Source organism: Schistocerca cancellata, chromosome 2 (assembly GCF_023864275.1).
Source record: "Schistocerca cancellata isolate TAMUIC-IGC-003103 chromosome 2, iqSchCanc2.1, whole genome shotgun sequence".
Lineage (NCBI taxonomy): Eukaryota > Metazoa > Arthropoda > Insecta > Orthoptera > Acrididae > Schistocerca > Schistocerca cancellata.
Window position 1 is genome coordinate 148349508 of NC_064627.1, and position 25500 is coordinate 148375007.

General features: G+C 42.8%; 1 protein-coding gene and 1 pseudogene across 5 annotated transcripts in view; both read right to left on the reverse strand.

Annotated features, from left to right (window-relative positions):
• The window catches only part of LOC126161441 (prolyl 4-hydroxylase subunit alpha-1), an 806800-nt gene that overhangs the window by 451255 nt on the left and 330045 nt on the right, over nucleotides 1-25500 (reverse strand). For all 5 annotated transcript variants that reach the window (XM_049917255.1, XM_049917251.1, XM_049917252.1 and 2 more), the window contains one exon: nucleotides 4287-4338. Coding sequence is in view for 2 of the 5 variants with exons in the window: in XM_049917248.1 (XP_049773205.1) it covers nucleotides 4287-4338 (52 nt within the window). In the remaining 3 variants the exon portion in view is untranslated. The remainder of the gene's footprint in view (nucleotides 1-4286; nucleotides 4339-25500) is intronic.
• LOC126163700 (5S ribosomal RNA) lies at nucleotides 1694-1811 on the reverse strand (annotated as a pseudogene).

The window sequence follows — 25500 nt, forward strand, 5'->3', positions numbered from 1 at the left end:
GCCCGAGGCAGGATTCGAACCTGCGACCGCGACCGTAGTGGTTTCGCGGTTCCAGACTGTAGCGCCTAGAACCGCTCGGTCACCACGGCCGGCGCAGCCGACAAGATTTGCCTTACTGACCAGCCGCTCAGGCTAGTAAAACACCACTTCAAGTTACTAAATAATTAATTGCTTCATTCGCCGAAGGTCAGTGAAGCTCTCGATTTAATTGTGCAATCAGCACACAAGTAAGTATCTATAATAAAATTCTAATGTGGCTAGATTAAATACTTTTGGCAAGAGAATTATTTTGATTGCACTACACACAATAGATGAGCCCTGAACTTGCCGTTTGGAGAGACGTTAAAGCTATAGTTTTATAGCTACCTCTTTGAAACTTCTCACATCTTTGTTATTATAGCGTATCTCAGTTCTACCTAAATCTAAACATTCTAGCTTTATCTAATCACTTACTTCATCTATCTTGCTTCCGAACTTTTAGGACACAAAAACAGAAAATCATGAATTTCAATCAAAATATTACTTTGTGAGATCCAGCATGCTGTTTCCATTAAATTACAATGAAAAAGGAATCTGAACATAAATTTCGAAGTTTCTAGCTCCTTCCTGTTGCACCGATGGTTTTTATGTAAAATGTACAAATTTCGAAAGCTGTTTAAGTTACGAAACTGAAGCTTAACACATTATTATTTTAGCATCACTCCTCACATGCTATTAACTTTTCAGATTATTTACTTTATTTTTAAGGTATTGCGCAACATTTGTGACGTCATAGATAGTTACAGCGGGCTAGGCTGACACACAATGGAAAGCATATGAATTCTATATGGCGTGAGTAGGCTGCTTTCCTACAACGGGTCTACACCATTTCACTATTATCCTCACGTAAAAATCCCTTATCCTAACATATGCCAATATTGCCTGGATCTCTGCCACCCCAAAAGTATACAAGTCCCAGAAATCGTGGAAAGACATTAACTCAACCTCGCCTTCCACATCCGCCTACTTTCCCCAACTCGCGTTCTATACCAACTCATCTACTTCCCAAACTTTCTTCCCTTCTTGGAACATCTTCAGATCCTTTACAATAAATGCAACACTCACCTGGCACCCAATATCGTATCGACCAATCTCCAATCCAGGTACCCTGCTGCGCCACTACATCCGTATCCCATCTTCCATACACATTCATCACTTATCCTTTCTTTCCCGCCGGAAATTCCATTACCCAGAGATTAAATCCGTCCAGAAACACACCCTCCTTTCCAACTCTAGTCGCAACACCCCATCTCACAGAATGTTTTCACTTTCCTCCCTCCCCCTTAACGATTTTTGATAGCTGTTTTCAAATCCACAAGCGTCCATAGCCACTCGCATTCCACCGGCATCTACAACTGCATGACTGCTTTGCAATTCACACTTAACATCGAACACTTAAATATTTCAGTGCGAGTTCCGTTCTCTCTTACTTTATTAAAATATAATAATAATAAGCATTCCGTCTTCAGGCCACGAGTGGCCTATCAGGACCGTCCGACCGCCGTGTCATTCTCAGTGGAGGATGTGGATAGAAGGGGCGTGGGGTCAGCACACCGCTCTCCCGGTCGTTATGATGGTATTCTTGACCGAAACCGCTACTATTCGGTCGAGTAACTCCTCAACTGGCATCACGAGGCTGAGTGCACCCCGAAAAATGCAACAGCACATGGCGGCCTGGATGGTCACCCATCCAAGTGCCGACCACACCCGACAGCGCTTAACTTCGGCGATCTCACGGGAACCGGTGTATCCACTGCGGCAAGGCCGTTGCCGCTTTATTAAAATATAGTCACCCAAATCGCGTATCATATACGCGACTGTCTCTCTCCCCTATTTCACGATGAAACAAAACTAGCTGCCCCTCTTTGAACATTTCGTTGTCCTCCATCAATCTTATCTGGTGAGGATCCCATACTGCAGAAGAAGCAGACGACGGACAAGCGTAGTGTCGGCGGCCTCTTTAGTAGAACTACTGGTTCTTCTAAATATTGTAACAATAAAAGTCTTTGGTTTGGCTTCTCCGCAATGTTATTTATGTTATCGTTCCAACTTAAGTTGTTCGTATTTGTAATTCCTAGGTAGTGAGCTGAATTGACAGCCTTTATATTGTGTGACTTATTTTGTAACCGAAATAATGATTTCCTTTAGTAATCATGTGGATGACATCATTCTTTCCATTGTTTAGAAGCAGTTGCCACTTTTCATTCCACACAGATATCGTATCTAAGTGATTTTGCAACTAGCGTGGATCTTCTAATGACATTACTAGACGGTAAATGATAGCATCATCTCCAAACAGTGTAATCTACGACGAACATGATGATTTTCATTCACCACCAGCACCATTATTATATTATATCGAAGTAGCATTATAGTCATCATATTTTAACTGTAATATAATTCACCTAGAAATTTAAAAATTATCCACCAAAGTCTATTTAAAAACACTTTATTTATTTTCATCTGCTTTTTATATATTTTAAAACCTATATTAAATGTGCAAAACCTTTGGTTGAAGAGCGGTTAGAGGCGCTGCTAGTCCACCCCTTCGTGGGGAATCACCGAAGTCAATAAGACCTGCTTGAAGCTAATAGCCGGCCGATGTGGCCGAGCGGTTCTAGGCGCTTCAGTCTGGAACCGTACGACCGATACTGTCGCAGATTCCAGTCCTGCCTCGGGCATGGATGTGTGTCATGTCCTTAGGTTAGTTAGGTTTAAGTAGTTCTAAGTTCTAGGGGACTGATGACCTCATATGTGAACTCCCATAGTGCTAAGAGCCAATTGAACCATTTTTTTTTAATCTAATCGTTGCGAGCCAGTCGGCTATTGTCGTGATTTCTCTTGTTGTGTTCTATGGAAGACTGTGTCTGGCATATGACGACTTTGGCGTCTTCTTATCTGTTCTCCACGAGGTGCTCTGGCCACTACTTGGTCGGTGTTTACGTTCCCAGTGTTCGCAGCTCCTCTTCCTACGCTAGTACATGAAAAATTTTAAATGATGCACTTAGTGCGCTACCAAAGAAATATTTGAAACATTTAAAGTTGCTGATATCCTCACTGTATATGAGCAATCAGTTTTCACATTGTCTCCTGACTTAAACCATATATGACGCAATCCATCAATGAACTATGTTGATAAACTGAGAATTAATAAACACTTATCTATCAACCCAAGCTTAGTGCTGAATAACCACAGTTCCCTTACTCGCCACTTACAACTGCAGATACTACTCAGGCCATGTTGTAAATTACCCCTCTTACTCACGTGTCCCATTTTCCTTTCTTTCATTACTATAATTTCTCTTGTTGTGTTAAAAAAATTACTTTGCATAATCTCACCTGCTTCACTTACCCGCTTTATTTCACTAGTATTTCTTATCTGTTTGTAATTTAGGACATATTAAAGACAAGATGATTTTGTTCAGTCACACCTTTGGATCGAGTCACCAAAGTTTATTGTTCAATTTATTTTCTCCTACGAACAACTGTTGTAATTTGTATATAGTTAATTAGTTACTGCGCCACATATTTATCATAAGTAAATAATCACGTCGCATTTACACTGAACTAATCCCTTTTGTTTTATTCCTAAATAATGTTTTTCCTCTCTGGAAATGGAGTTAGGTTATAGATCGACTAGTTCTTTGCTTCAGCAAAATGTCACTGCATCACATACATATCTTTGTGCCTGATGATGCTTAATATCTGAAAACTGGTTTGTGAAATAAATAATAAATATTGTACAATATTACAGCAATGGGGTGCCGCGCGGAGTGGCCGCGCGGTTTAGGGCCCCATGTCACGGATTGTGCGGCCCCTCCCGCCGGAGGTTAGAGTCCTCCCTCGGGTATGGGTATGTGTGTTGTTCTTAGCATAAGTTATTTTTAGTAGTGTCTAGGGACCGATGACCTCAGCAGTTTGTTCCCTTAGGAATTCACACACATTTGGACCATTGTTGTGTTTTTTCAATGAGAATTCATTTCACCTAATTTGCTCTACAATGAAAGAATATTCACGAAGACAGAAAGTTACTTTCATACTAGATGGCGCACTTTAAACGTAAAGGTGGAGTTTCGTAGTATAATGTCGAGTAAACTATTCGACATAGCCACGTTCGTGAGTTTGAAGAAGTTTAACTACTGTCAAGAAGACGGAACAATTCACAGTCAATTTACGAGGTCAAAGGCGATATTGTCGGCGACAGAAATAATGTAAGCAGCAACGATATCTCATTGTAAAGTACTTACCGATTTCTCGTTGCTATTAAATTCTTCGTAGACAGACACAGTCGCCAGAAATCTGCAAATAAACAATGCGTGATCAGATAGCATTCGTTTATGTAGAAAGAACAATGGAAATTTAAAGGAATTTAAGTTTAAATACAAAATAAGGTGCAGTAAAAGTGGATGGCGGATTGAAGAAAGGTTTACTGCACTTTCGAAGCAAACTACTTACATAGTTACTGTGCGACCCACGGGTGAATACTGCCCCCTTGTACACATTTCCTGCAAATACGACCTACATTCATAAGGGAGAAAACTTATTGATCAAATATTGAGAATCACAAGTTCTAATATACTACAACAGAGTTGCGGTTACTCTAAGATACATAAGGTAGCCAAAAATCACGTATAGCTACGTCTGCATCTATTCTCCGCAAGCCACCTTATAATTTATGGCAGACGGTACTTTGTGTATCATCTGAAATGTTCTTTCTCGTCCATCCTCGGAGCATCCATAGTGACGCGAGACGATAGATTCCTCTTTGAGAGATAAATAACGCGACATACCGCTCCATAGATTTATTGGGAAACGTTTGTTTGGAGGCTCGGATTAATTCTCTGCACCACTTCTCATATACTATAAATCTTATTAAGAGACGCCAGCCTCACTTTGACTTGCGAGACAAGATTATAATTTCACTACTCCTATACCCGTACCAGCCCTCTGTAGCAACAAAGTGTCTTCAAAAGACTCTGAGATCCGACCACTTGATGGGAAAACGAGCACGCAGTCAGTCATAATACCGTCTAACCTCTTCCATAAACAGAACTATATAACAATATGAAGATAAATAATACACCACACTTCAGATTCATACCGGGACAAACGGAATTCATTGTCTCCAGCTAGTTAGTTGCTCCATTCCGCCTTCAAGGCGATTTCGAATTATCTTGACAACACAGAGGACGCCTTAGCGTTCTTCTGTGACATCAGCGCTACTGATCATCCGAACAATTAATTTGTTTCTTTGTTTACTTCTTCTTTGCATACTTCGCTTCTCAACTAGCTCCACAGGTAAAGACCAAAAGAAGTGAGGACTGGGTACCTTAATCATTTCTGTAGAGGCATCCTCTGAAGAATATTTGGTTTAGATGATGTCACCTGACGATTAGATTGTGCATTGTGGAAGAACATACCCATCTTTGTAAGCGAAGGAACCTTTTCCAATAACGCTCGAAGTTCGTTTTGGAGAATTTTTAAATAACAGGACCCTATAAGATGATGTTTAAACGATGCATGGTGGAAGAACATACCCACCTTTGTAATCAGAGGAACCTTTTCCAATAAGGCTGGAAGCTCGTTTTGAAGAATTTCTAAATAACAGGACCCTGTAAGATGATGTTTAAGCGATACACAAGAATTCGCCAAAAAATCGCAATCACAATCAAAGCAGAAAAATTCAGGCACGTAAACTAACTTCAAAATAGTCACGACTATTGATAAATAAACCAATGGCAACCGAAGAAACAGCACGCGAAATAAAATCTTATCTCTGTAACCAGCTGTCTCCCCGTATACAGTAAATACTGGACAAAGGTTACATGGAATATTTTATTAGAATTACTCTACACTATCACCTCCTAACATATTTACTACCAACTTTTCACCAACGGCGTAGCACGCATACGTCTATTTCACATATACTGCACACAAATATGTCTAATTCTCTCCATAGACTCCCGATTGGGTGTTAAATTTATCTGTGGTATTCATCCGTGAGCCATGTGCTATTGTCTCGAATCTCGATGACAAAATTATTGGCTCAATACAGTGTCCATTTTCGCGACCTGGTTCACGCACTGAACCGTACAAGTAAGAGACAAATTGCACTTCATACTTTTAAAAGTATTCCAAGCCAACCAATTACAGGTAAGAAATATCAACAGGTCGTTTTAGAACATTTTTCCATCTCATCCCCTTCTCGTCCCTCCCCATCTCTAGCGGTGTCTCACTCCCAAAGCACTTTTATACAAACAATGTAGGATGTATGTATCAAATGTCACCTTTCTTTCCATGTTGCGCATGATATGTGTGCACCTTTTGGTAGAAACTGCTTAAGGCGTCACAGAGATGAACTGATCTGTAACAGTTTTGGCACCCCCCTCACCCCCCCCCCCCCAACCACACACACACACACACACACACACACACACACACACACATACACACACACACACACACACAAAGCTAGGGGCGAAATGTCAGCAGGACTGTCACCAATGAGCCTAGACATCGCAAAAACTATGGACTCAACACTAGTATTGATCGTCGTCGAATATTTGTATATGCAAATAAGTGGGGGTATATTTCCCACGCAATATTTTTATACATATAATCATTTATGTACGAGGTGCATTGAAGTTCTAAGGCCTCCGATTTTTTTTGTCCGGACTGGAAAGAGATAGAAACATGCGCATTGTTTTAAAATGAGGCCGTGTTCATTGTCAATACGTCCCAGAGATGGCAGCACCGTATGGCAGATGGAATTTTACCGCCAGCGGCGAGAATGAGAACTGTTTTAAATACTTAAAATGGCGACGTTATCCTTCCTTGAACAGCGTGCAATCATTCGTTTTCTGAATTTGCGTCGTGTGAAACCAATTGAAATTCATCGACAGTTGAAGGAGACATGTGGTGATGGAGTTATGGATGTGTCGAAAGTGCGTTCGTGGGTGCGACAGTTTAATGAAGGCAGAACATCGCGTGACAACAAACCGAAACAACCTCGGGCTCACACAAGCCGGTCTGACGACATGATCGAGAAAGTGGAGATAATTGTTTTGGGGGATCGCCGAATGACTGTTGAACAGATCGCCTCCAGAATTGGCATTTCTGTGGGTTCTGTGCACACAATCCTGCATGACGACCTGAAAATGCGAAAAGTGTCATCCAGGTGGGTGCCACGAATGCTGACGGACGACCACATGGCTGCCCGTGTGGCATACTGCCAAGCAAGGTTGACGCGCAACGACAGCATGAATGGGACTTTCTTTTCGTCAATTGTGACAATGGATGAGACGTGGATGCCATTTTTCAAGCCAGAAACCAAGCACCAGTCAGCTCAATGGAAGCACACAGATTCACCGCCACCAAAAAAATTTCGGGTAACCGCCAGTGCTGAAAAAATGATGGTGTCCATGTTCTGGGACAGCGAGGGCGTAATCCTTACCCATTGCGTTCCAAAGGACACTACGGTAACAGGTGCATCCTACTAAAATGTTTTGAAGAACAAATTCCTTCCTGCACTGCACAAAAACGTCCGGGAAGGGCTGCGCGTGTGCTGTTTCACCAAGACAACGCACCCGCACATCGAGCTAACGTTACGCAACAGTTTCTTCGTGATAACAACTTTGAAGTGATTCCTCATGCTCCCTACTCACCTGACCTGGCTCCTAGTGACTTTTGGCTTCTTCCAACAATGAAAGACACTCTCTGTGGCCGCACATTCACCAGCCGTGCTGCTATTGCCTCAGCGATTTTCCAGTGGTCAAAACAGACTCCTAAAGAAGCCTTCGCCGCTGCCATGGAATCATGGCGTCAGCGTTGTGAAAAATGTGTACGTCTGCAGGGCGATTACGTCGGGAAGTAACGCCAGTTTCATCGATTTCGGGTGAGTAGTTAATTAGAAAAAAAATCGTACGCCTTAGAAATTGAGTGTACCTCGTACATAAACAACTTGACTGAAAGTGCTGTAGACAGTCCTGATTTATGCTTCTATATCACCCCCTTACCACCCCCACCCCACTCCTGTGAGAGGCAGGTTGCTCTTGTTCAACCAGTACTTTGTTGCAGTAGCCCCCGATGACGACATACGCCACCTGTGGGATAGCAGATGTACTGATAATGGTTTCAACGCCGTCTGCCAGCAGAGGACGTAGTACCATAGCAACCAGAGCACCAACTGCGTCTGTTCTTTAATAGGGAACGCTCACAGCTAAAAGGCTCAACGTGCGAAGCATGTAGGCAACCATGCCACACAGACGCATTAGGGCTTCCTACAGCCAACTGAGCGAGTCTAAAAGTGGTCAAATTGTGCAATTCCGAATGGCAGGATAGGCGTTTCGGAGAATTGCCACACAAGTTGGACATGCTGTGTCATTTATGCAATGACGCTCATATGAGTGGTCACATGAGCATTCTCACACACGTATGATGTTCACACATAACAGTCGCCCACCAGAATAATTGTATAGTAAGGGCAGCAGTGGAAGATCATACAGCCACCACAGCACAGATATGACGGCTTGTGAACCCAGATTTGTCAACACGAACTCCTGCGGGCCAGTTACTAACAGTGAGACTACAGGCACATACACCTCTATCCCATCTTCAACTCATGCCACAGCATGTGCACAGATTGACTGTTGCAATCAGAGGACCACTTGGAAGATGGAATGGCGTGACGTGGTCTTCAGTGATGAAAGCAGATTCTGCCTGCAAGCAAGTGATGATTGTACAACATACACCAGGTGAACGCTCTCTCGTAGAGTGCATTCATGCAAGACACAATAGCTCCACCCCTGGCATTATGACATAGAGAGTGATAAGCTACAAGTCTCTATCACCTTTGAAATTTCTGGAGTGTACACTAACCAGCGCTCGGTACATGCAGAATGTTGTTAGACCTGTTCTTTTGCCGTTATTGCAATAGGAAGGTGATGCGCTGTTCCAACAGGATAACGCTCACCCACACACTGCCCGTGAAACTCAATGTGCTCTGCAAGATGTGCAGAAACTTCCCTGGCCAGCATGATCTCTGGACTCGTCTCCAATTGAGCACGTGTGGAATATGATGGGAAGTGACTTGCGCGACTCATCAATAGCTTGTGCTATTGATGTGTAAATGTAATCACTTCATGTACTCCTCATACAAACCGTTGTAAGAATAAATCTTTAGCGAACTGGAAACCTCTAAAAGTGTGTGCTAATTTTTTCTGGCAGTGTATGTATCAAGTTTGGTTGAAATCGTTCCGCTGGTTTAGGAGGAGATGTGGAATATACATACATGTACACATACATACTGAGCCGAGCAGACTCCTATCGATCCTTTTTTTTTTCACAAGAATGTTGTCTCTGCCTGAGAGCCACGCACCGAGAGCTAGAGGTCGCCCTCAGAAGATGTGTGGTTAGCTGCTGTCTAGTCCTCCGGCCAGCAGTGAGGTAACGACTGCTCGGCCAGACGCCAGGAAGTGAGGAGCGATTCGTTGTAGAAACGCGGCGAGCAGGGGCCAGTTATTGTGCGGGGGCTGTGGCCAGCTGGCTGCCCGGTATCGTAGATGGAGTCACCTGCATCGTTATTGGGATGTGTCGGGTGGCCCCCATCGGTGAAACGCCTGTTACCTGTAGATTTCATGGACCTTAATGTCAACTGCCTTTACTGGGACTCTGGATGGATTACATATATTTTTATAACATATGTAGATTCCTCCTGAAACACCACGTGTAATCGTTAGTGTATATTTGTGGTACTGCAACTGTGTTCCTTTGTTGCATGGAAGTACCTTCCTTGGTTGGTTGATCTACCACATCGTTACCATGAATTCTAATATAGAACAGTTTCCACTGAAAGTTTACTTCTTTTCCTTCATCTAACAATAAGTTTACACGAAAGATAACTTTGACGACAGTAATATCAGATCTTGTGGTCCTGTCGTTCTCAGTTGCTTATAAAATTGCAGTCTGTTGACAAGTATTACACTGGAACCGTCTAATTACAACTGAATCAAACACAATTTTAGTTCCATACACGTTTCGCCTTTATTGTTTGTAAGGCATGTTCAGTGTCCTGGACTGTCTACATATTTTTGTTTGTACTAGATAGCTTGCATTTAGGGCGTTGTATACAGGGTGGTCCATTGGTCGTGACAGGACCAAATACCTCACGATATAAGCATCAATCGAAAAAACTGCAAAGAACGAAACTCGTCTAGCTTGAAGGGGGAAACCAGATAGCGCTACGGTTGGCCCGCTAGATGGCGCTGCCATAATTCAAACAGATATCAACAGCGTTTTTTTTAAATAGGCACCCTCATTTTTTATTACATATTCGTGTAGTATGTAAAGAAATATGAATTTTTTAATTGGACCACTTAGTTCTATAACTTGAAAAGTCTTCGACCAGGCCGGCCGTTGTGACCGAGCGGTTCTAGGCGATTCAGTCCGGAACCGCGCTGCTGCTACGGTCGCAGGTTCGAATCCTGCATCGGGAATGAATGTGTGTGATGTCCTTATGTTAGTTAGGTTTAAGTAGTTCTCAGTCTAGGGTACTGATGACCTCAGAAGTTAAGTCCCATAGTCCTTAGAGCCATTTGAACCATCTTCGACCAGTCACATATCTGTAAACCTGTTCCATACGCCCATACTTTCGTTAACAGATTGCAATGGGGCCTCGTGTCAAATGCATTCCAGAAATATAAAAATATGGCATCTGCTGTTACTCTTCATCCATAGTTCGCAGTGTATCATGTGAGAAAAGGGCAAGGTGAGTTTTGCAGGAGCATTGCTTTCTGAAACCATGCTAATTCATGGACATGAACTTCTCGATCTCAAGAATATTTATTATATTCGGACTGAGAATGCGTGCATGGATTCTGCAGAAAACCGAATTTAAGGATATTTGTCTATAATTTGTCTGATCCGTCTTTTTACCGTCTTTATATACAGGCGTCATCTGCGCTTTTTTCCAGTAGCTTGTGATGTTGCGCTGGGCGATAGATTGGCGATAAATGCAAGCTAGGTGAAGGGCCAGTGCAGTAGAAGTACTCTTCGTAAAACCGAATTGGGATCCCAACCGGACCTGACAGCTTATTTGTTTTTCAATTTCTTTCAGCTGCTTCCGTACGCCACAGATGCTTATTACCATGTCGTAAGTAAGGGAGTCTGTCCGATGGTCAAATAAGGGTAAGTTCCTCTCCCATATAGTATCTATAAGTGTATCGTCGTGACTAAAGAGCGAAAACTCTAAATCTTTCGCTGTAATTGTGATTTTTTCCTTGCGTTTATCAGGAAATTAAATGTAAAAGCTTCTACACAAAAAAGACAGTTTTAAAATCAAGTTTCACTTCAGCTCAAAGCAGACTGTTGAAGTCTGTTCCGCTGAGAAAGCATCTATCAGAAATCTTTTAACTGAGTCAGTTCTGGTGTAAGCGCTGCAAGATGCATGAGCACTATCGTGTTTTTTGTTTCTGTAACCTTCAGCTGTCCCAGCTCTTCTCAAATGACTTGCATTTACCAATCCATATATCCCTTCCCCACTAACGTTACACTGGTCACGTAATAATGCACTTAAGAACTGCAAGTAAGTACTCACTCAACAAAATGAAAAATATCTCTACTGTATACACACGAACACAGTGAAGCTTTTTTGTCTGTTCACATAAAAAATCTGGACGGAAAATGGTGAGGAGGCAGGGAGAGAGTACTGGGGGGGGGGGGGGGGGCGACTCCCACAGGAGGGAAGTTCTAGACCGCACCCTAGATTTCCAGAAGGCTTTTGATACCGTTCCTCACAAGAACTATTAATCAAATTGCGTGAATATGGAGTATCGTATCAGTTGTGTGACTGGGTTCGTGATTTCCTCTCAGAGAGGTCACAGCTCTTAGTGATAGACGGTAAATCATCGAGTAGAACAGAACTGATATCTGGCGTTCCGCAAGGTAGTGTCATAGGCTCTCTGCTGTTCCTGATTTACATAAATGACCTAGGTGCTAATCCGAGCAGCCCCCTTAGATTGTTTGCAGATGATGCTGTAATTTGCCGTCTAGTAAAGTCAGCAGACGATCAATTCCAATTACAAAATGATCTAGAGAGACTTTCTGTATGGTGTGAAAAGTGGCAATTGGCACTAAACAAAGTACCCACATGGGTACTAAAAGAAATCTGATAAATTTTAGGTATACGATAAATCGCATAAATCTAAGGGCTGTCAATTCGACTAAATACCTAGGAATTACAAATACGAGCAACTTAAATTGGAAAGACCACGTAGATAATATTGTGGAGAAGGCGAAACAAATACTGCGCTTTGCTGGCAGAACACTTAGAAGATGCGACAAACCCACTAAAGAGACAGCCTACATTACACTTGTCCGTCCTCTGCTGGAATATTGCTGCACGGTGTGGGATCCTTACCAGGTAGGATTGACGGACGACATCGAAAAAGTGCAAAGAAGGGCAGCCCGTTTCGTGTTATCGCGCAATAGGGGTGAGAGTGTCACTGATATGACACCTGAGTTGGGGTGGCAGTCACTGAAACAAAGGCGGTTTTCTTTGCGGCGAGATCTATTAACGAAATTTCAATCACCAACTTTCTCTTTCGAATGCGAAAATATTTTGTTGACACCCACCTACGTAGGGAGAAATGATCATCATAATAAAATAAGAGAAATCAGAGCTCGAACGGAAAGATTTAGGTGTTCCTTTTTCCCATGCGCCATTCGAGAGTGGAATTTCAGAGAAGCAGTATGAAAATGGTTCGATGAACCCTCTGCCAGGTACTTATGTGTGAATTGCAGAGTAACCATGTAGATGTAGATGTAGACACTGCTTTCCTTCACGCTTCCACCTTGCACGCCCCCCTGCCCCACTTTTCCAACTCGTCCCATCCGCAGAACACAATTTGTCTCTTAACACAGCGCTATTGCACTTACGTGTGTTACAGACATTTAATATCTGGCCGTAACCCACTAGATTTAACAATAAACATTAATTTCATACCATTAAAGCGATATTTTTAATAATCTGCAATACTTCAATCACCAGCATCGCGTTAACTATTGCTCACAGACAAAAGCTCTTTTGTAGGCCATTTAGTGTAGTATACTTTAGTACTGCGTCACGGTTTCGATAGACGAGTGGATTTCGAGTTATTCCGGCAAAACGTAAAAGAGTGACTTTTAATCGCCTGGCCCTCACACACCCCAGCGGTCAGAACTTTTAGTATGTTGTTCATGGCACTCCGTCCTACTACTGTACAAAAATTGCGACTACATCTCTTTAGGTCTTCACTGAGCGCGCTGCTGGTGTTTCAGTAGCATATGCTCACAGACTGTATACAGGCGAACTCAAACCTTGCAAAGTATCGGTAGTGCATCTTCTGACCAATAGAGATCCAGCTTCTGGACGTCAGCGCGCCAAATGGTCACTGCAGTCTGTGCATTATGAAGAGGTTACTACTGAAAACGCTCATTTATTGTGATATATCTCGGCTGCATTTCGTGACATATTTTCATAGGCGACAATCGATTGTTAAAACAAAGTCGGTGAGACCAATAGCATCAGACTGTTTGATCATAACGTAAACTGATATTGCCTAAATTCTATTTTTTATACATAAGAGATGTTTATAACTGCATGCATTCCTAATTGTTTTCTGATTGCATAAATATCATAAAGACCTTCTGAAATTTTAGTTTAGGATTCATGTAAGAACTCCATATTTTAAATTTATCAGTCCATATTTTGCTATCATGAATCAAGGATCCATAAAGACTACAGATCATAATAGGACAATATGTTTCATCGGGGACCTATACAGTTGGCTAATTCCAAACTAGTGACAAATACCAACGAGAGAATTTAGGATGGAATATTAAAATTCGGTTAAACGACTGTTTTCAAAAGTAACGTTCACTCAACTGGTGTTACAGAACAAAAAATGTTTCAGACACACTACTGTAACCTAAACGCAACACGTGAACTAATATCAATAAAATATTAATCACAATATTAAATTCTGAATAACTTCGGAAATATTACAGACTCGCGAAATATAAGACCAATTGTGGAATCTGCACAAAATATCGTTTAAGACAGGACATTTTACACATCATTTTACGATCGTTTTAAATTTCGTAAAAATTACATTTTAAATTTTTTTAAGAAGACAGAACGAAGTTTTGAAAGAATAGTTGACTCCAACATTATCGCTATCACGCAACTGTACATTACGATTAATTTAATATACAGAGGTCAAATTATTTTATGTAAAAACTAATATAAATTAAAACAGTGTTAGCTATCAGGCAGCTAAATTCTACTATGAAATAACAGTATACTTAGACTTCGTGTTAGCGACCTCACATCTCTTAAAATGGTGGTGAGACGCATGTCCATATACAGATTTTTAAGAGAAGTCAGAGGCAATTCAGGGTGAGCTGGTGTTGAGGTAGCTCGTTACACTCCAGTACTTTAATTTTGTAATTCCCTATCAAAGTAAGGGTGGCAACACTTTGAAAGCATGGCAGATGCCTGTTGATATTGCGACTGTTTTTGTGAACTGTGTTTGCGTAGTTGTACAAAGACATGTATTGACTTATTGCTTGATACGTGGAACCAAACTCCTGGAATGGACTGCAGCCGCTTTGATTAATTCGTTATAAACTGTTGATAAAATTCATACTATAGATTTAAGGTGTAATGGAAGGGGGCTAACAGTTTAATCGTTTATTGACCTCGAGTTTCAGAAACGCCACATTTTGTCGGTCCGTAACACAAAAAACGCCTTGTAACATTGTCATAGAAGCGTTGATGGCATGTGGCCGCGCGGTTTGAGGCGCCATGTCACGGACTGCGCGGCCGCTCCCGCCGGAAGTTCGAGTCCTCCCTCGGGCATGCGTGTGTGTGTTATTCTTAGCTTAAGTTAGTTAAAGTTAGTTTAAGTAGTGCGTAAGTCTAGGGATCGATGACCTCAGCAGTTTGGTCCCTTAGAAATTCTCAGACATGTACACTCCTGGAAATTGAAATAAGAACACCGTGAATTCATTGTCCCAGGAAGGGGAAACTTTATTGACACATTCCTGGGGTCAGATACATCACATGATCACACTGACAGAACCACAGGCACATAGACACAGGCAACAGAGCATGCACAATGTCGGCACTAGTACAGTGTATATCCACCTTTCGCAGCAATGCAGGCTACTATTCTCCCATGGAGACGATCGTAGAGATGCTGGATGTAGTCCTGTGGAACGGCTTGCCATGCCATTTCCACCTGGCGCCTCAGTTGGACCAGCGTTCGTGCTGGGCGTGCAGACCGCGTGAGACGACGCTTCATCCAGTCCCAAACATGCTCAATGGGGGACAGATCCGGAGATCTTGCTGGCCAGGGTAGTTGACTTACACCTTCTAGAGCACGTTGGGTGGCACGGGATACATGCGGACGTGCATTGTCCTGTTGGAACAGCAAGTTCCCTTGCCGGTCTAGGAATGGTAGAACGATGGGTTCGATGACGGTTTGGATGTACCGTGCACTATTCAGTGTCCCCTCGACGATCACCAGTGGTGTACGGCCAGTGTAGGAGATCGCTCCCCACACCATGATGCCGGGTGTTGGCCCTGTGTGCCTCGGTCGTATGCAGTCCTGATTGTGGCGCTCACCTGCACGGCGCCAAACACGCATACGACCATCATTGGCACCAAGGCAGAAGCGACTCTCATCGCTGAAGACGACACGTCTCCATTCGTCCCTCCATTCACGCCTGTCGCGACACCACTGGAGGCGGGCTGCACGATGTTGGGGCGTGAGCGGAAGACGGCCTAACGGTGTGCGGGACCGTAGCCCAGCTTCATGGAGACGGTTGCGAATGGTCCACGCCGATACCCCAGGAGCAACAGTGTCCCTAATTTGCTGGGAAGTGGCGGTGCGGTCCCCTACGGCACTGCGTAGGATCCTACGGTCTTGGCGTGCATCCGTGCGTCGCTGCGGTCCGGTCCCAGGTCGACGGGCACGTGCACCTTCCGCCGACCACTGGCGACAACATCGATGTACTGTGGAGACCTCACGCCCCACGTGTTGAGCAATTCGGCGGTACGTCCACCCGGCCTCCCGCATGCCCACTATACGCCCTCGCTCAAAGTCCGTCAACTGCACATACGGTTCACGTCCACGCTGTCGCGGCATGCTACCAGTGTTAAAGACTGCGATGGAGCTCCGTATGCCACGGCAAACTGGCTGACACTGACGGCGGCGGTGCACAAATGCTGCGCAGCTAGCGCCATTCGACGGCCAACACCGCGGTTCCTGGTGTGTCCGCTGTGCCGTGCGTGTGATCATTGCTTGTACAGCCCTCTCGCAGTGTCCGGAGCAAGTATGGTGGGTCTGACACACCGGTGTCAATGTGTTCTTTTTTCCATTTCCAGGAGTGTAGATGGCGTGTGCTGTTGCATTGTCCTCCGAGTAAGAACTGTAGGACCTTGAATTATTCGTTAGTTCTCTGAATGAAAAGTGACGGTACACTGTCGATACACCTATGAGAAGTGACGGTTTGGTGAAAAAAGAGCAGTCTAATAATTCGTGTTTCAATAATTGCACACCAGTTTTCGTTTACATTCGATACAGAGGCTCTTCATATAACTAATGATGATTTTTTAGAACACTGGGAGTTCGCGTATCCCTATAAATACAGCCATGCTTCTTCTAAAGAGCTGAGCCTTTCAGGATGAACGTTTTCATCATGAACATCCAGGTGCCGTCTTTATGTCGAGAAACAATATCTGGTCCGCAGATGCTCTGCCGTTACCTTGTGGCCGTGAGCAGATCTTGTTCACAAGTCAGTCTAAATAGCCCAGTGAAAGAAGATCAGAAAATGCCGAATAGGGGAATTCGTGCAATCGCAAATTTTAGTACATTGGTAGAAGGGAGAGCCATGAGCGGCCACAGACTGCAGTGGCAGATGGTGCTACGGTTTTCCCGGACGTCTTGCCACGGTTCGGCGTAACTCGTCCAATTCAATTATGCCACTGGCACATTATAAGAGCAACAAGCCATCGTACGTGAAATACACTGCGTAGCATCTTACAGAGTCATCTGTTTAAACATGGAGCCAATCGTCTGACGAGTATCAGATTTAATGTCTATGGAGATGGTTCTTAACACATCCACACTGACATATTTTCTCAAATGTCGATTTCAATGCATATTGGTGGACGAAGTGGAGGTATCAAGCTTTCTGTTTCTACAGTCGGGCTAGAATCATGCCTTATTGTTTGGAATACCTTTTTTGTGTTTTCATGTATCTTGGATGTCTCGTATAATCCGACTAATAACTGTCTGATGATAATCTGATGATAAGGCGCGAATATTTGTTACTCACGATTAAGTCGCCATTTTGTGTATGGAGACGTTAAAAATCTTGTATTCTGGAGCATTACAAAAATCACTGATACTATTTTATTGACCTTAGCCTTATTACTGATGTGTATTTAAGTTGCGGCGTAGGATTTTTATTGGTTTCATTAAATATGAAGACAGATGCGCAAAAAAAGAATCTCATTCTAATATGCTATGTATTTCTAAATAAAATGATTAAAAAAAATTATTTTATCCATGCTGGATTCGTGATCTTCGGGACAATAAAGCATTGTTTGTGAGGAAAGCAGCCAGTCACAAATACTTTTAAAACTGCAGCATTTGTGCATTGTCCTGAAAAACCATAAGGTCCAAAGCAAGAAGAGGTGCCATCCACTGGAATATACGCGTCTACAACTGTTTCACCTTATACGAGGGCTGTCCACAAAGTACATTACGTTTTGGAATTAAAAATAAATAAAGTATTGAAAATTTTTTAAATTATATACAGATGAAAGCCACACTTAAATACTACTTTTCTACATAGTTGCCATTTAAATTAAGGCACTTATCGTAGCGATGGACGAGCTTGGAAATTCCTTCGTCGTAAAATTCGGCCGCCTGCGCCTTCAACCACGTGGCGACTGTCTTTTGGGACAGAAAAGGTGTGATTTTTGTGGATTTCCTGGAAAGAGGCACTACAATAAACTCTCAAAGGTATTGCCAAACTCTGCACAACCTCAGAAGAGCAATGCAAAACAAGCGCAGGGGAAAGTTGGGCTCAAAGACCTTGCTGATTCACGACAACGCCCGGGCCCACACGGCAAATGCCACTCGTGAAGTTCTCGAATCTTTTAAGTGGGAGTTGTTTCCTCATCCGCCGTACAGTCCCGACCTGGCACCGAGCGACTTCCACTTATTCCCAGCAATGAAGAAGTGGATGGCTATGCAGCGTTTTGATGACGACGCACAGCTTCAAGAAGAGGTAACCACATGGTTGAAGGTGCAGGCGGCCGAATTTTACAACGAAGGAATTTCCAAGCTCGTCCATCGCTACGATAATTGCCTTAATTTAAATGGCAAATACGTAGAAACTATTTAAGTGTGGCTTTCATCTGTATATAACAAAAAAAAAATTTCCAATACTTTATTTATTTTTAATTCCAAAACGTAATGTACTTTGTGGATAGCCCTCGTATCTAATCGAATGCAGGCATGTGAGGATGTTAATGAAAACATCCTCGGCCACGGGTTTGAAAACCGCCACTGCTTAAATTTTGATTAATAATCAGCATTGGCGGCTGAAGACTTCCGGCGTAAGAAATCCCGTTCATTCTGCCAGCGGCCTTGCCGAAGAGGGCGGAGGGCACTCTCTTGTCCTTGAGCTGGGAAACTGGCCCTAAAGGGGGAAGATTCAGCAATGATCAACGGCATGAGGTTGTGGAAGGCACTGCGTTAAAGACACGAAAACGTATATCGACAGGACATGTCGCCTGCAATTTAAAAAGTATCATGATGATCTCTCCATTAGCAAAAGATCGCGGAATAGCTCCCCATTCGGATCTCCGGAAGGGGCTGCCAAGGAGGAGGTGACCACGAGGAAAAGACTGTATTATCAACGAAAGGATGACCTTCTACGAGTCGGGGCGTGGAATGTCAGGAGCTTGAATGTGGTAGGGACGCTAGAAAATCTGGAAAGAGAAATGCAAAGGTTCAATCTAGATATAGTAGGGGTCAGTGAAGTGCAATGAAAAGAAGACAAGGATTTCAGGTCACATGAGTGTAGGGTAATATCAACAGCAACAGAATATGGTATAACGAGAGTAGTACTCATTATGAATAGGAAGGTAGGGCAAAGACGGTGTTACAGAGAATAGTTCAGTGGTAGGGTTGTGCCTGTCAGAATCGACAGCAAACCAACACCGACAACGATAGTTCAGGTATACATGCCGACTTCGCAAGTTGAAGAGATAGACACAATATATGAGGATAATGAACGGATAGTACAGAACATAAAGGGAGATAAATTCTAATAGTCATGGGCGACTGGAATCCAGTTGTAGGGAAAGGAGTGGAACAAAAGGTTACAAGAGACTATAGGTTTGGGTCAAGGAGTAAGAGAGGAGAAATACTAATTGAGTTCTGCAATAAATTTCAACTAGTAATAGCAGATACTCTGTTCAAGAATCACAAGAGGAGGAGGTATACTTGGAAAAGACCGGCTGATACGGGAAGATTTCAGTTAGATTAAATCATGATCAGACAGAGATTCCGATATCAGATATTGGATTGTAAGGCGTACTCAGGAGCAGATATAGAGTCAGATCATAAATGTAGTAGCGATGAAGAATATGTTGAAGTTGAAGAGATTCGTCAGGAAAAATCAATACGCAAAGAAGTGAGATACAGTAGTAGAAATGGATGACGAGACACGCTTGAAGTTCTCTAAGGCTATAGATACAGTCGCCAATCACAGAAGTTGGAAAGAAACACATACGTACAAAGAAGGTAACTGTGAAGAAACCGTGGATAACAGAAGAAATACTTCAATTGATGGATGAAAAAAGGAAGTACAAAAATGTTCAGGGAAATTCAGAAATACAAGCCGCTTAGGAATGAAATAAATAGAAAATGCAGGGAAGCTAATTAATGATTTCGGAAGGATTGACTCAGCATATAGAAAAGTCAAAACAACCTTCGGTGACATTAAAAGCAAGGGTGGTAACATTAAGAGTGCAACGGGAATTCCACTTTTAAATGCAGAGGAGAGAGCGGATAGGTGGAAAGCGTACATTGAGGGCCTCTATGAAGGGGAAGATCTGTCCTATGTGATAGAAGAAGAAACAGGAGTCGGTTTAGAAGAGATAGGGGACTCAGTATTAGAATCAGAATTTAAGAGAGCTTTAGACGACTTGAGATCAAATAAGGCAGATGGGATAGATAACATTCCATCGGAACTTCTGAAATCATTGGGAAAAATGGCAACAAAATGGCTATTCACGTTGGTGTGTAGAATGTAAGAGTCTGGCGACATACCATCGGACTTCAGGAATAATATCTTACAGACAAATCCGAAGACTGCAGGAGCTGACAAGTGCGAGAATTGTCATACAATCAGCTTAACAGCTCATGCATCCAAGTTGCTGACGAGAACAATATACAGAAAAAATAAAAATAAAATTGAGGATGCGTTAGATGATGATCAGTTTTGGTTTGGAAAAGGTAAAGGAACCAGAGAGGCAATTCTGACGTTGCGGTTGATAACGAAAACAAGTCTACAGAAAAATCAAGACAAATTCATAGGATCTGTCGACCTGAAAAAAAGCGTTCGACAATGTAAAATGGTGCAAGATATTCGAAATTCTGAGAAAAATAGGGGTAAGCTATATGGGGAGACGGGTAATATAAATGGCTCTGAGCATAGGTCATCAGTCCCCTAGAATTTAGAACTACTTAAACCTAACTAACCTAAGGACATCATACACATCCATGCCTGAGGCAGGATTCGAACCTGCGACCGTAGCAGTCTAGACTATAGCACCTAGAACTGCTCGGCCACGCGGCCGGTGACGGGTAATATGCAATACGAACAAGAGCCAAGAGGGAACCATAAGAGTGGACGACCAAGAACGAAGCGCCCGGATTGAAAAAGATGTAAGACAGGAAGGTACTGTTCAATCTGCACATCGAAGAAGCAAAGACGGAAATAAAAGCAAAGTGAAAGGATATCAATGATACGATTCGCTGATGACATTGCTATCCTGAGTGAAAGTGAACAAGAATTACTTGATCTGCTGAATGGAATGAACTATCTAACGAGTACAGAATATGGATTGAGAGTAAATCGAAGAAAGAAGAAAGCAATGAAAAGTAGGAAAAATAAAAACCAGCGAAGAACTTAGCAGTAGGTTGATGGTCACGAAGTAGATGAAGTTAAGGAATTCTGCTACATAGGCAGCAAAATAACCAGTGACGGACGGAGCAAGGAGGACATCAAAAGCAGACTAGCAATGGCAAAAAGGGCATTCCTTGTCAGGAGAAGTCTATATCAAACATAGGCCTTAATTTGAGGAAGAAATTTCAGAAAATGTACATCTGGAGCACAACATTGTATGGGAGAGAAACATGGACTATGGGATAACCAGAACAGAAGAGAATCGAAGCATTTCAGATGTGGTGCTACATGCGAATGTTGAAAATAGGTGGAGTAATAAAGTAAGGAATGAGGAGGTTCTGCGGCGAATCGAAGAGGAAATGAATATGTGGAAAACACTGATAAGGAGAAGGGACAGGGTGATAGGACATCTGTTAAGACATGAGGGAATGACTTCCATGGTAGTAGAGGGTGCTGTTGAGGTTAAAAACTGTAGAGGAAGATAGATATTGGGACACATCCAGCAAATAATTGAGGACGTAAGTTGCAAGTGCTACTCTGAGATGAAGAGGTTAGCACAGGAGAGGAATTCGTGGCGGGCCACATCAAACAAGTCAGAAGACTGATGTTCCCCCCCAAAAAAGCGGCGCTAAATGTTCAAATACTCTTGTGCAAGTGCACAAGCGGACGCCATGGATGTTTCATCTAAAAATTTAATTTTTAATTTTGTAATTGTTTGTGTGCCTTTTATGATCGTAACTGATTTGTTGTCAGCTCCAAATTCTGTTAAGGTATTGAATAACGTTTCTTTGTCAATCGAATCATATGCCTTTCTGAAATCTACAAATGTTATATGAATGCGCGTACATCAGCGACCCACCTCGACGGAAAATGACATCCTCAGTGAAAGTGTGGCACACCATAAACGAAGCAGCTCGATCAATGCCTAATGGCCGCCGCACTGCAGACGTGAAGGACGTAGAATTTCACCAGGCAGAAGCCATACTTCTCAGAGTACGGCTTCGTTCCACGCACACGAAACGTAATGCGATAAACACAGCGATGGTCGAGGTTCAGGTTTGACGACGCTCGTATTTCCCCATCCATCCCCTGCCGCGCACACACACACACACACACACACACACACACGCAGGAGCCGTGATTAATTCTATGTAACGCTTTGGATACACATCGATATCAATTAGATTGGCAAGTCAATGCCTAATAGAGGTCACTGTTCAGTAATTCATTATTTATTTTTAAGCCGGACGAAGTGGCCGTGCGGTTCTAGGCGCTGCAGTCCGGAACCGCGAGACCGCTACGGTCGCAGGTTCGAATCCTGCCTCGGGCATGGGTGTGAGTGATGTCCTTAGGCTAGTTAGGTTTAAGTAGTTCTCAGTCTAGGGTACTGATGACCTCAGAAGTTAAGTCCCATAGTCCTTAGAGCCATTTGAACCATCTTCGACCAGTCACATATCTGTAAACCTGTTCCATACGCCCATACTTTCGTTAACAGATTGCAATGGGGCTTCGTGTCAAATGCTTTCCAGAAATATAAAAATATGGAATCTGCTGTTACTCTTCATCCATAGTTCGCAGTGTATCATGTGAGAAAAGGGCAAGGTGAGTTTTGCAGGAGCATTGCTTTCTGAAACCATGCTGATTCATGGACATAAACTTCTCGATCTCAAGAATATTTATTATATTCGGACTGAGAATGCGTGCATGGATTCTGCAGAAAACCGAAGTTAAGGATATTTGTCTATAATTTGTCTGATCCGTCTTTTTACCGTCTTTATATACAGGCGTCATCTGCGCTTTTTTCCAGTAGCTTGTGATGTTGCGCTGGGCGAGAGATTGGCGATAAATGCAAGCTAGGTGAAGGGCCAGTGCAGTAGAAGTACTCTTCGTAAAACCGAATTGGGATCCCAACCGGACCTGACAACTTATTTGTTTTTCAACTTCTTTCAGCTGTTTCCGTACGCCACAGATGCTTATTACCATGTCGTAAGTAAGGGAGTCTGTCCGATGGTCAAATAAGGGCAAGTTCCTCTCCCGTATAATATCTATAAGTGTATCGTCGTGACTAAAGAGCGAAAACTCTAAATCTTTCGCTGTAATCGTGATTTTTTCCTTGCGTTTATCAGGAAATTAAATGTAAAAGCTTCTACACAAAAAAGACAGTTTTAAAATCAAATTTCACTTCAGCTCAAAGCAGACTGTTGAAGTCTGTTCCGCTGAGAAAGCATCTATCAGAAATCTTTTAACTGAGTCAGTTCTGGTGTAAGCGCTGCAAGATGCATGAGCCCTATCGTGTTTTTTGTTTCTGTAACCTTCAGCTGTCCCAACTCTTCTCAAATGACTTGCATTTACCAATCCATATATCCCTTCCCCACTAACGTTACACAGGTCACGTAATAATGCACTTAAGAACTGCAAGTAAGTACTCACTCAACAAAATGAAAAATATCTCTACTGTATACACACGAACACAGTGAAGCTTTTTTGTCTGTTCACATAAAAAATCTGGACGGAAAATGGTGAGGAGGCAGGGAGAGAGTACTGGGGGGGGGGGGGGGGGGGGCGATTCCCACAGGAGGGAAGTTCTGGACCGCACCCTAGATTTCCAGAAGGCTTTTGATACCGTTCCTCACAAGAACTATTAATCAAATTGCGTGAATATGGAGTATCGTATCAGTTGAGTGACTGGGTTCGTGATTTCCTCTCAGAGGGGTCACAGCTCTAAGTGATAGACGGTAAATCATCGAGTAGAACAGAACTGATATCTGGCGTTCCGCAAGGTAGTGTCATAGGCCCTCTGCAGTTCCTGATTTACATAAATGACCTAGGTGATAATCCGAGTAGGCCCCTTAGATTGTTTGCAGATGATGCTGTAATTTACCGTCTAGTAAAGTCAGCAGACGATCAATTCCAATTACAAAATGATCTAGACAGACTTTCTGTATGGTGCGAAAAGTGGCAATTGGCACTAAACAAAGTACCCACATGGGTACTAAAAGAAATCTGATAAATTTTAGGTATACGATAAATCGCATAAATCTAAGGGCTGTCAATTCGACTAAATACCTAGGAATTACAAATACGAGCAACTTAAATTGGAAAGACCACATAGATAATATTGTGGAGAAGGCGAAACAAATACTGCACTTTGCTGGCAGAACACTTAGAAGATGCGACAAACCCACTAAAGAGACAGCCTACATTACACTTGTCCGTCCTCTGCTGGAATATTGCTGCACGGTGTGGGATCCTTACCAGGTAGGATTGACTGACGACATCGAAAAAGTGCAAAGAAGGGCAGCCCGTTTCGTGTTACCCTGCAATAGGGGTGAGAGTGTCACTGATATGACACCTGAGTTGGGGTGGCAGTCACTGAAGCAAAGGCGGTTTTCTTTGCGGCGAGATCTATTAACGAAATTTCAATCACCAACTTTCTCTTCCGAATGCGAAAATATTTTGTTGACACCCACCCACGTAGGGAGAAATGATCATCATAATAAAATAAGAGAAATCAGAGCTCGAACGGAAAGATTTAGATGTTCCTTTTTCCCATGCGCCATTCGAGAGTGGAATTTTAGAGAAGCAGTATGAAAATGGTTCGATGAACCCTCTGCCAGGTACTTATGTGTGAATTGCAGAGTAACCATGTAGATGTAGATACTGCTTTCCTTCACGCTTCCACCTTACACGCCCCCCTGCCCCACTTTTCCAACTCGTCCCATCCGCAGAACACAATTTGTCTCTTAACACAGCGCTATTGCACTTACGTGTGTTACAGACATTTAATATCTGGCCGTAACCCACTAGATTTAACAATAAACATTAATTTCATACCATTAAAGCGATATTTTTAATAATCTGCAATACTTCAATCACCAGCATCGCGTTAACTATTGCTCACAGACAAAAGCTCTTTTGTAGGCCATTTAGTGTAGTATACTTTAGTACTGCGTCACGGTTTCGATAGACGAGTGGATTTCGAGCTATTCCGGCAAAACGTAAAAGAGTGACTTTTAATCGCCTGGCCCTCACACACCCCAGCGGTCAGAACTTTTAGTATGTTGTTCATGGCACTCCGTCCTACTACTGTACAAAAATTGCGACTACATCTCTTTAGGTCTTCACTGAGCGCGCTGCTGGTGTTTCAGTAGCATATGCTCACAGACTGTATACAGGCGAACTCAAACCTTGCAAAGTATCGGTAGTGCATCT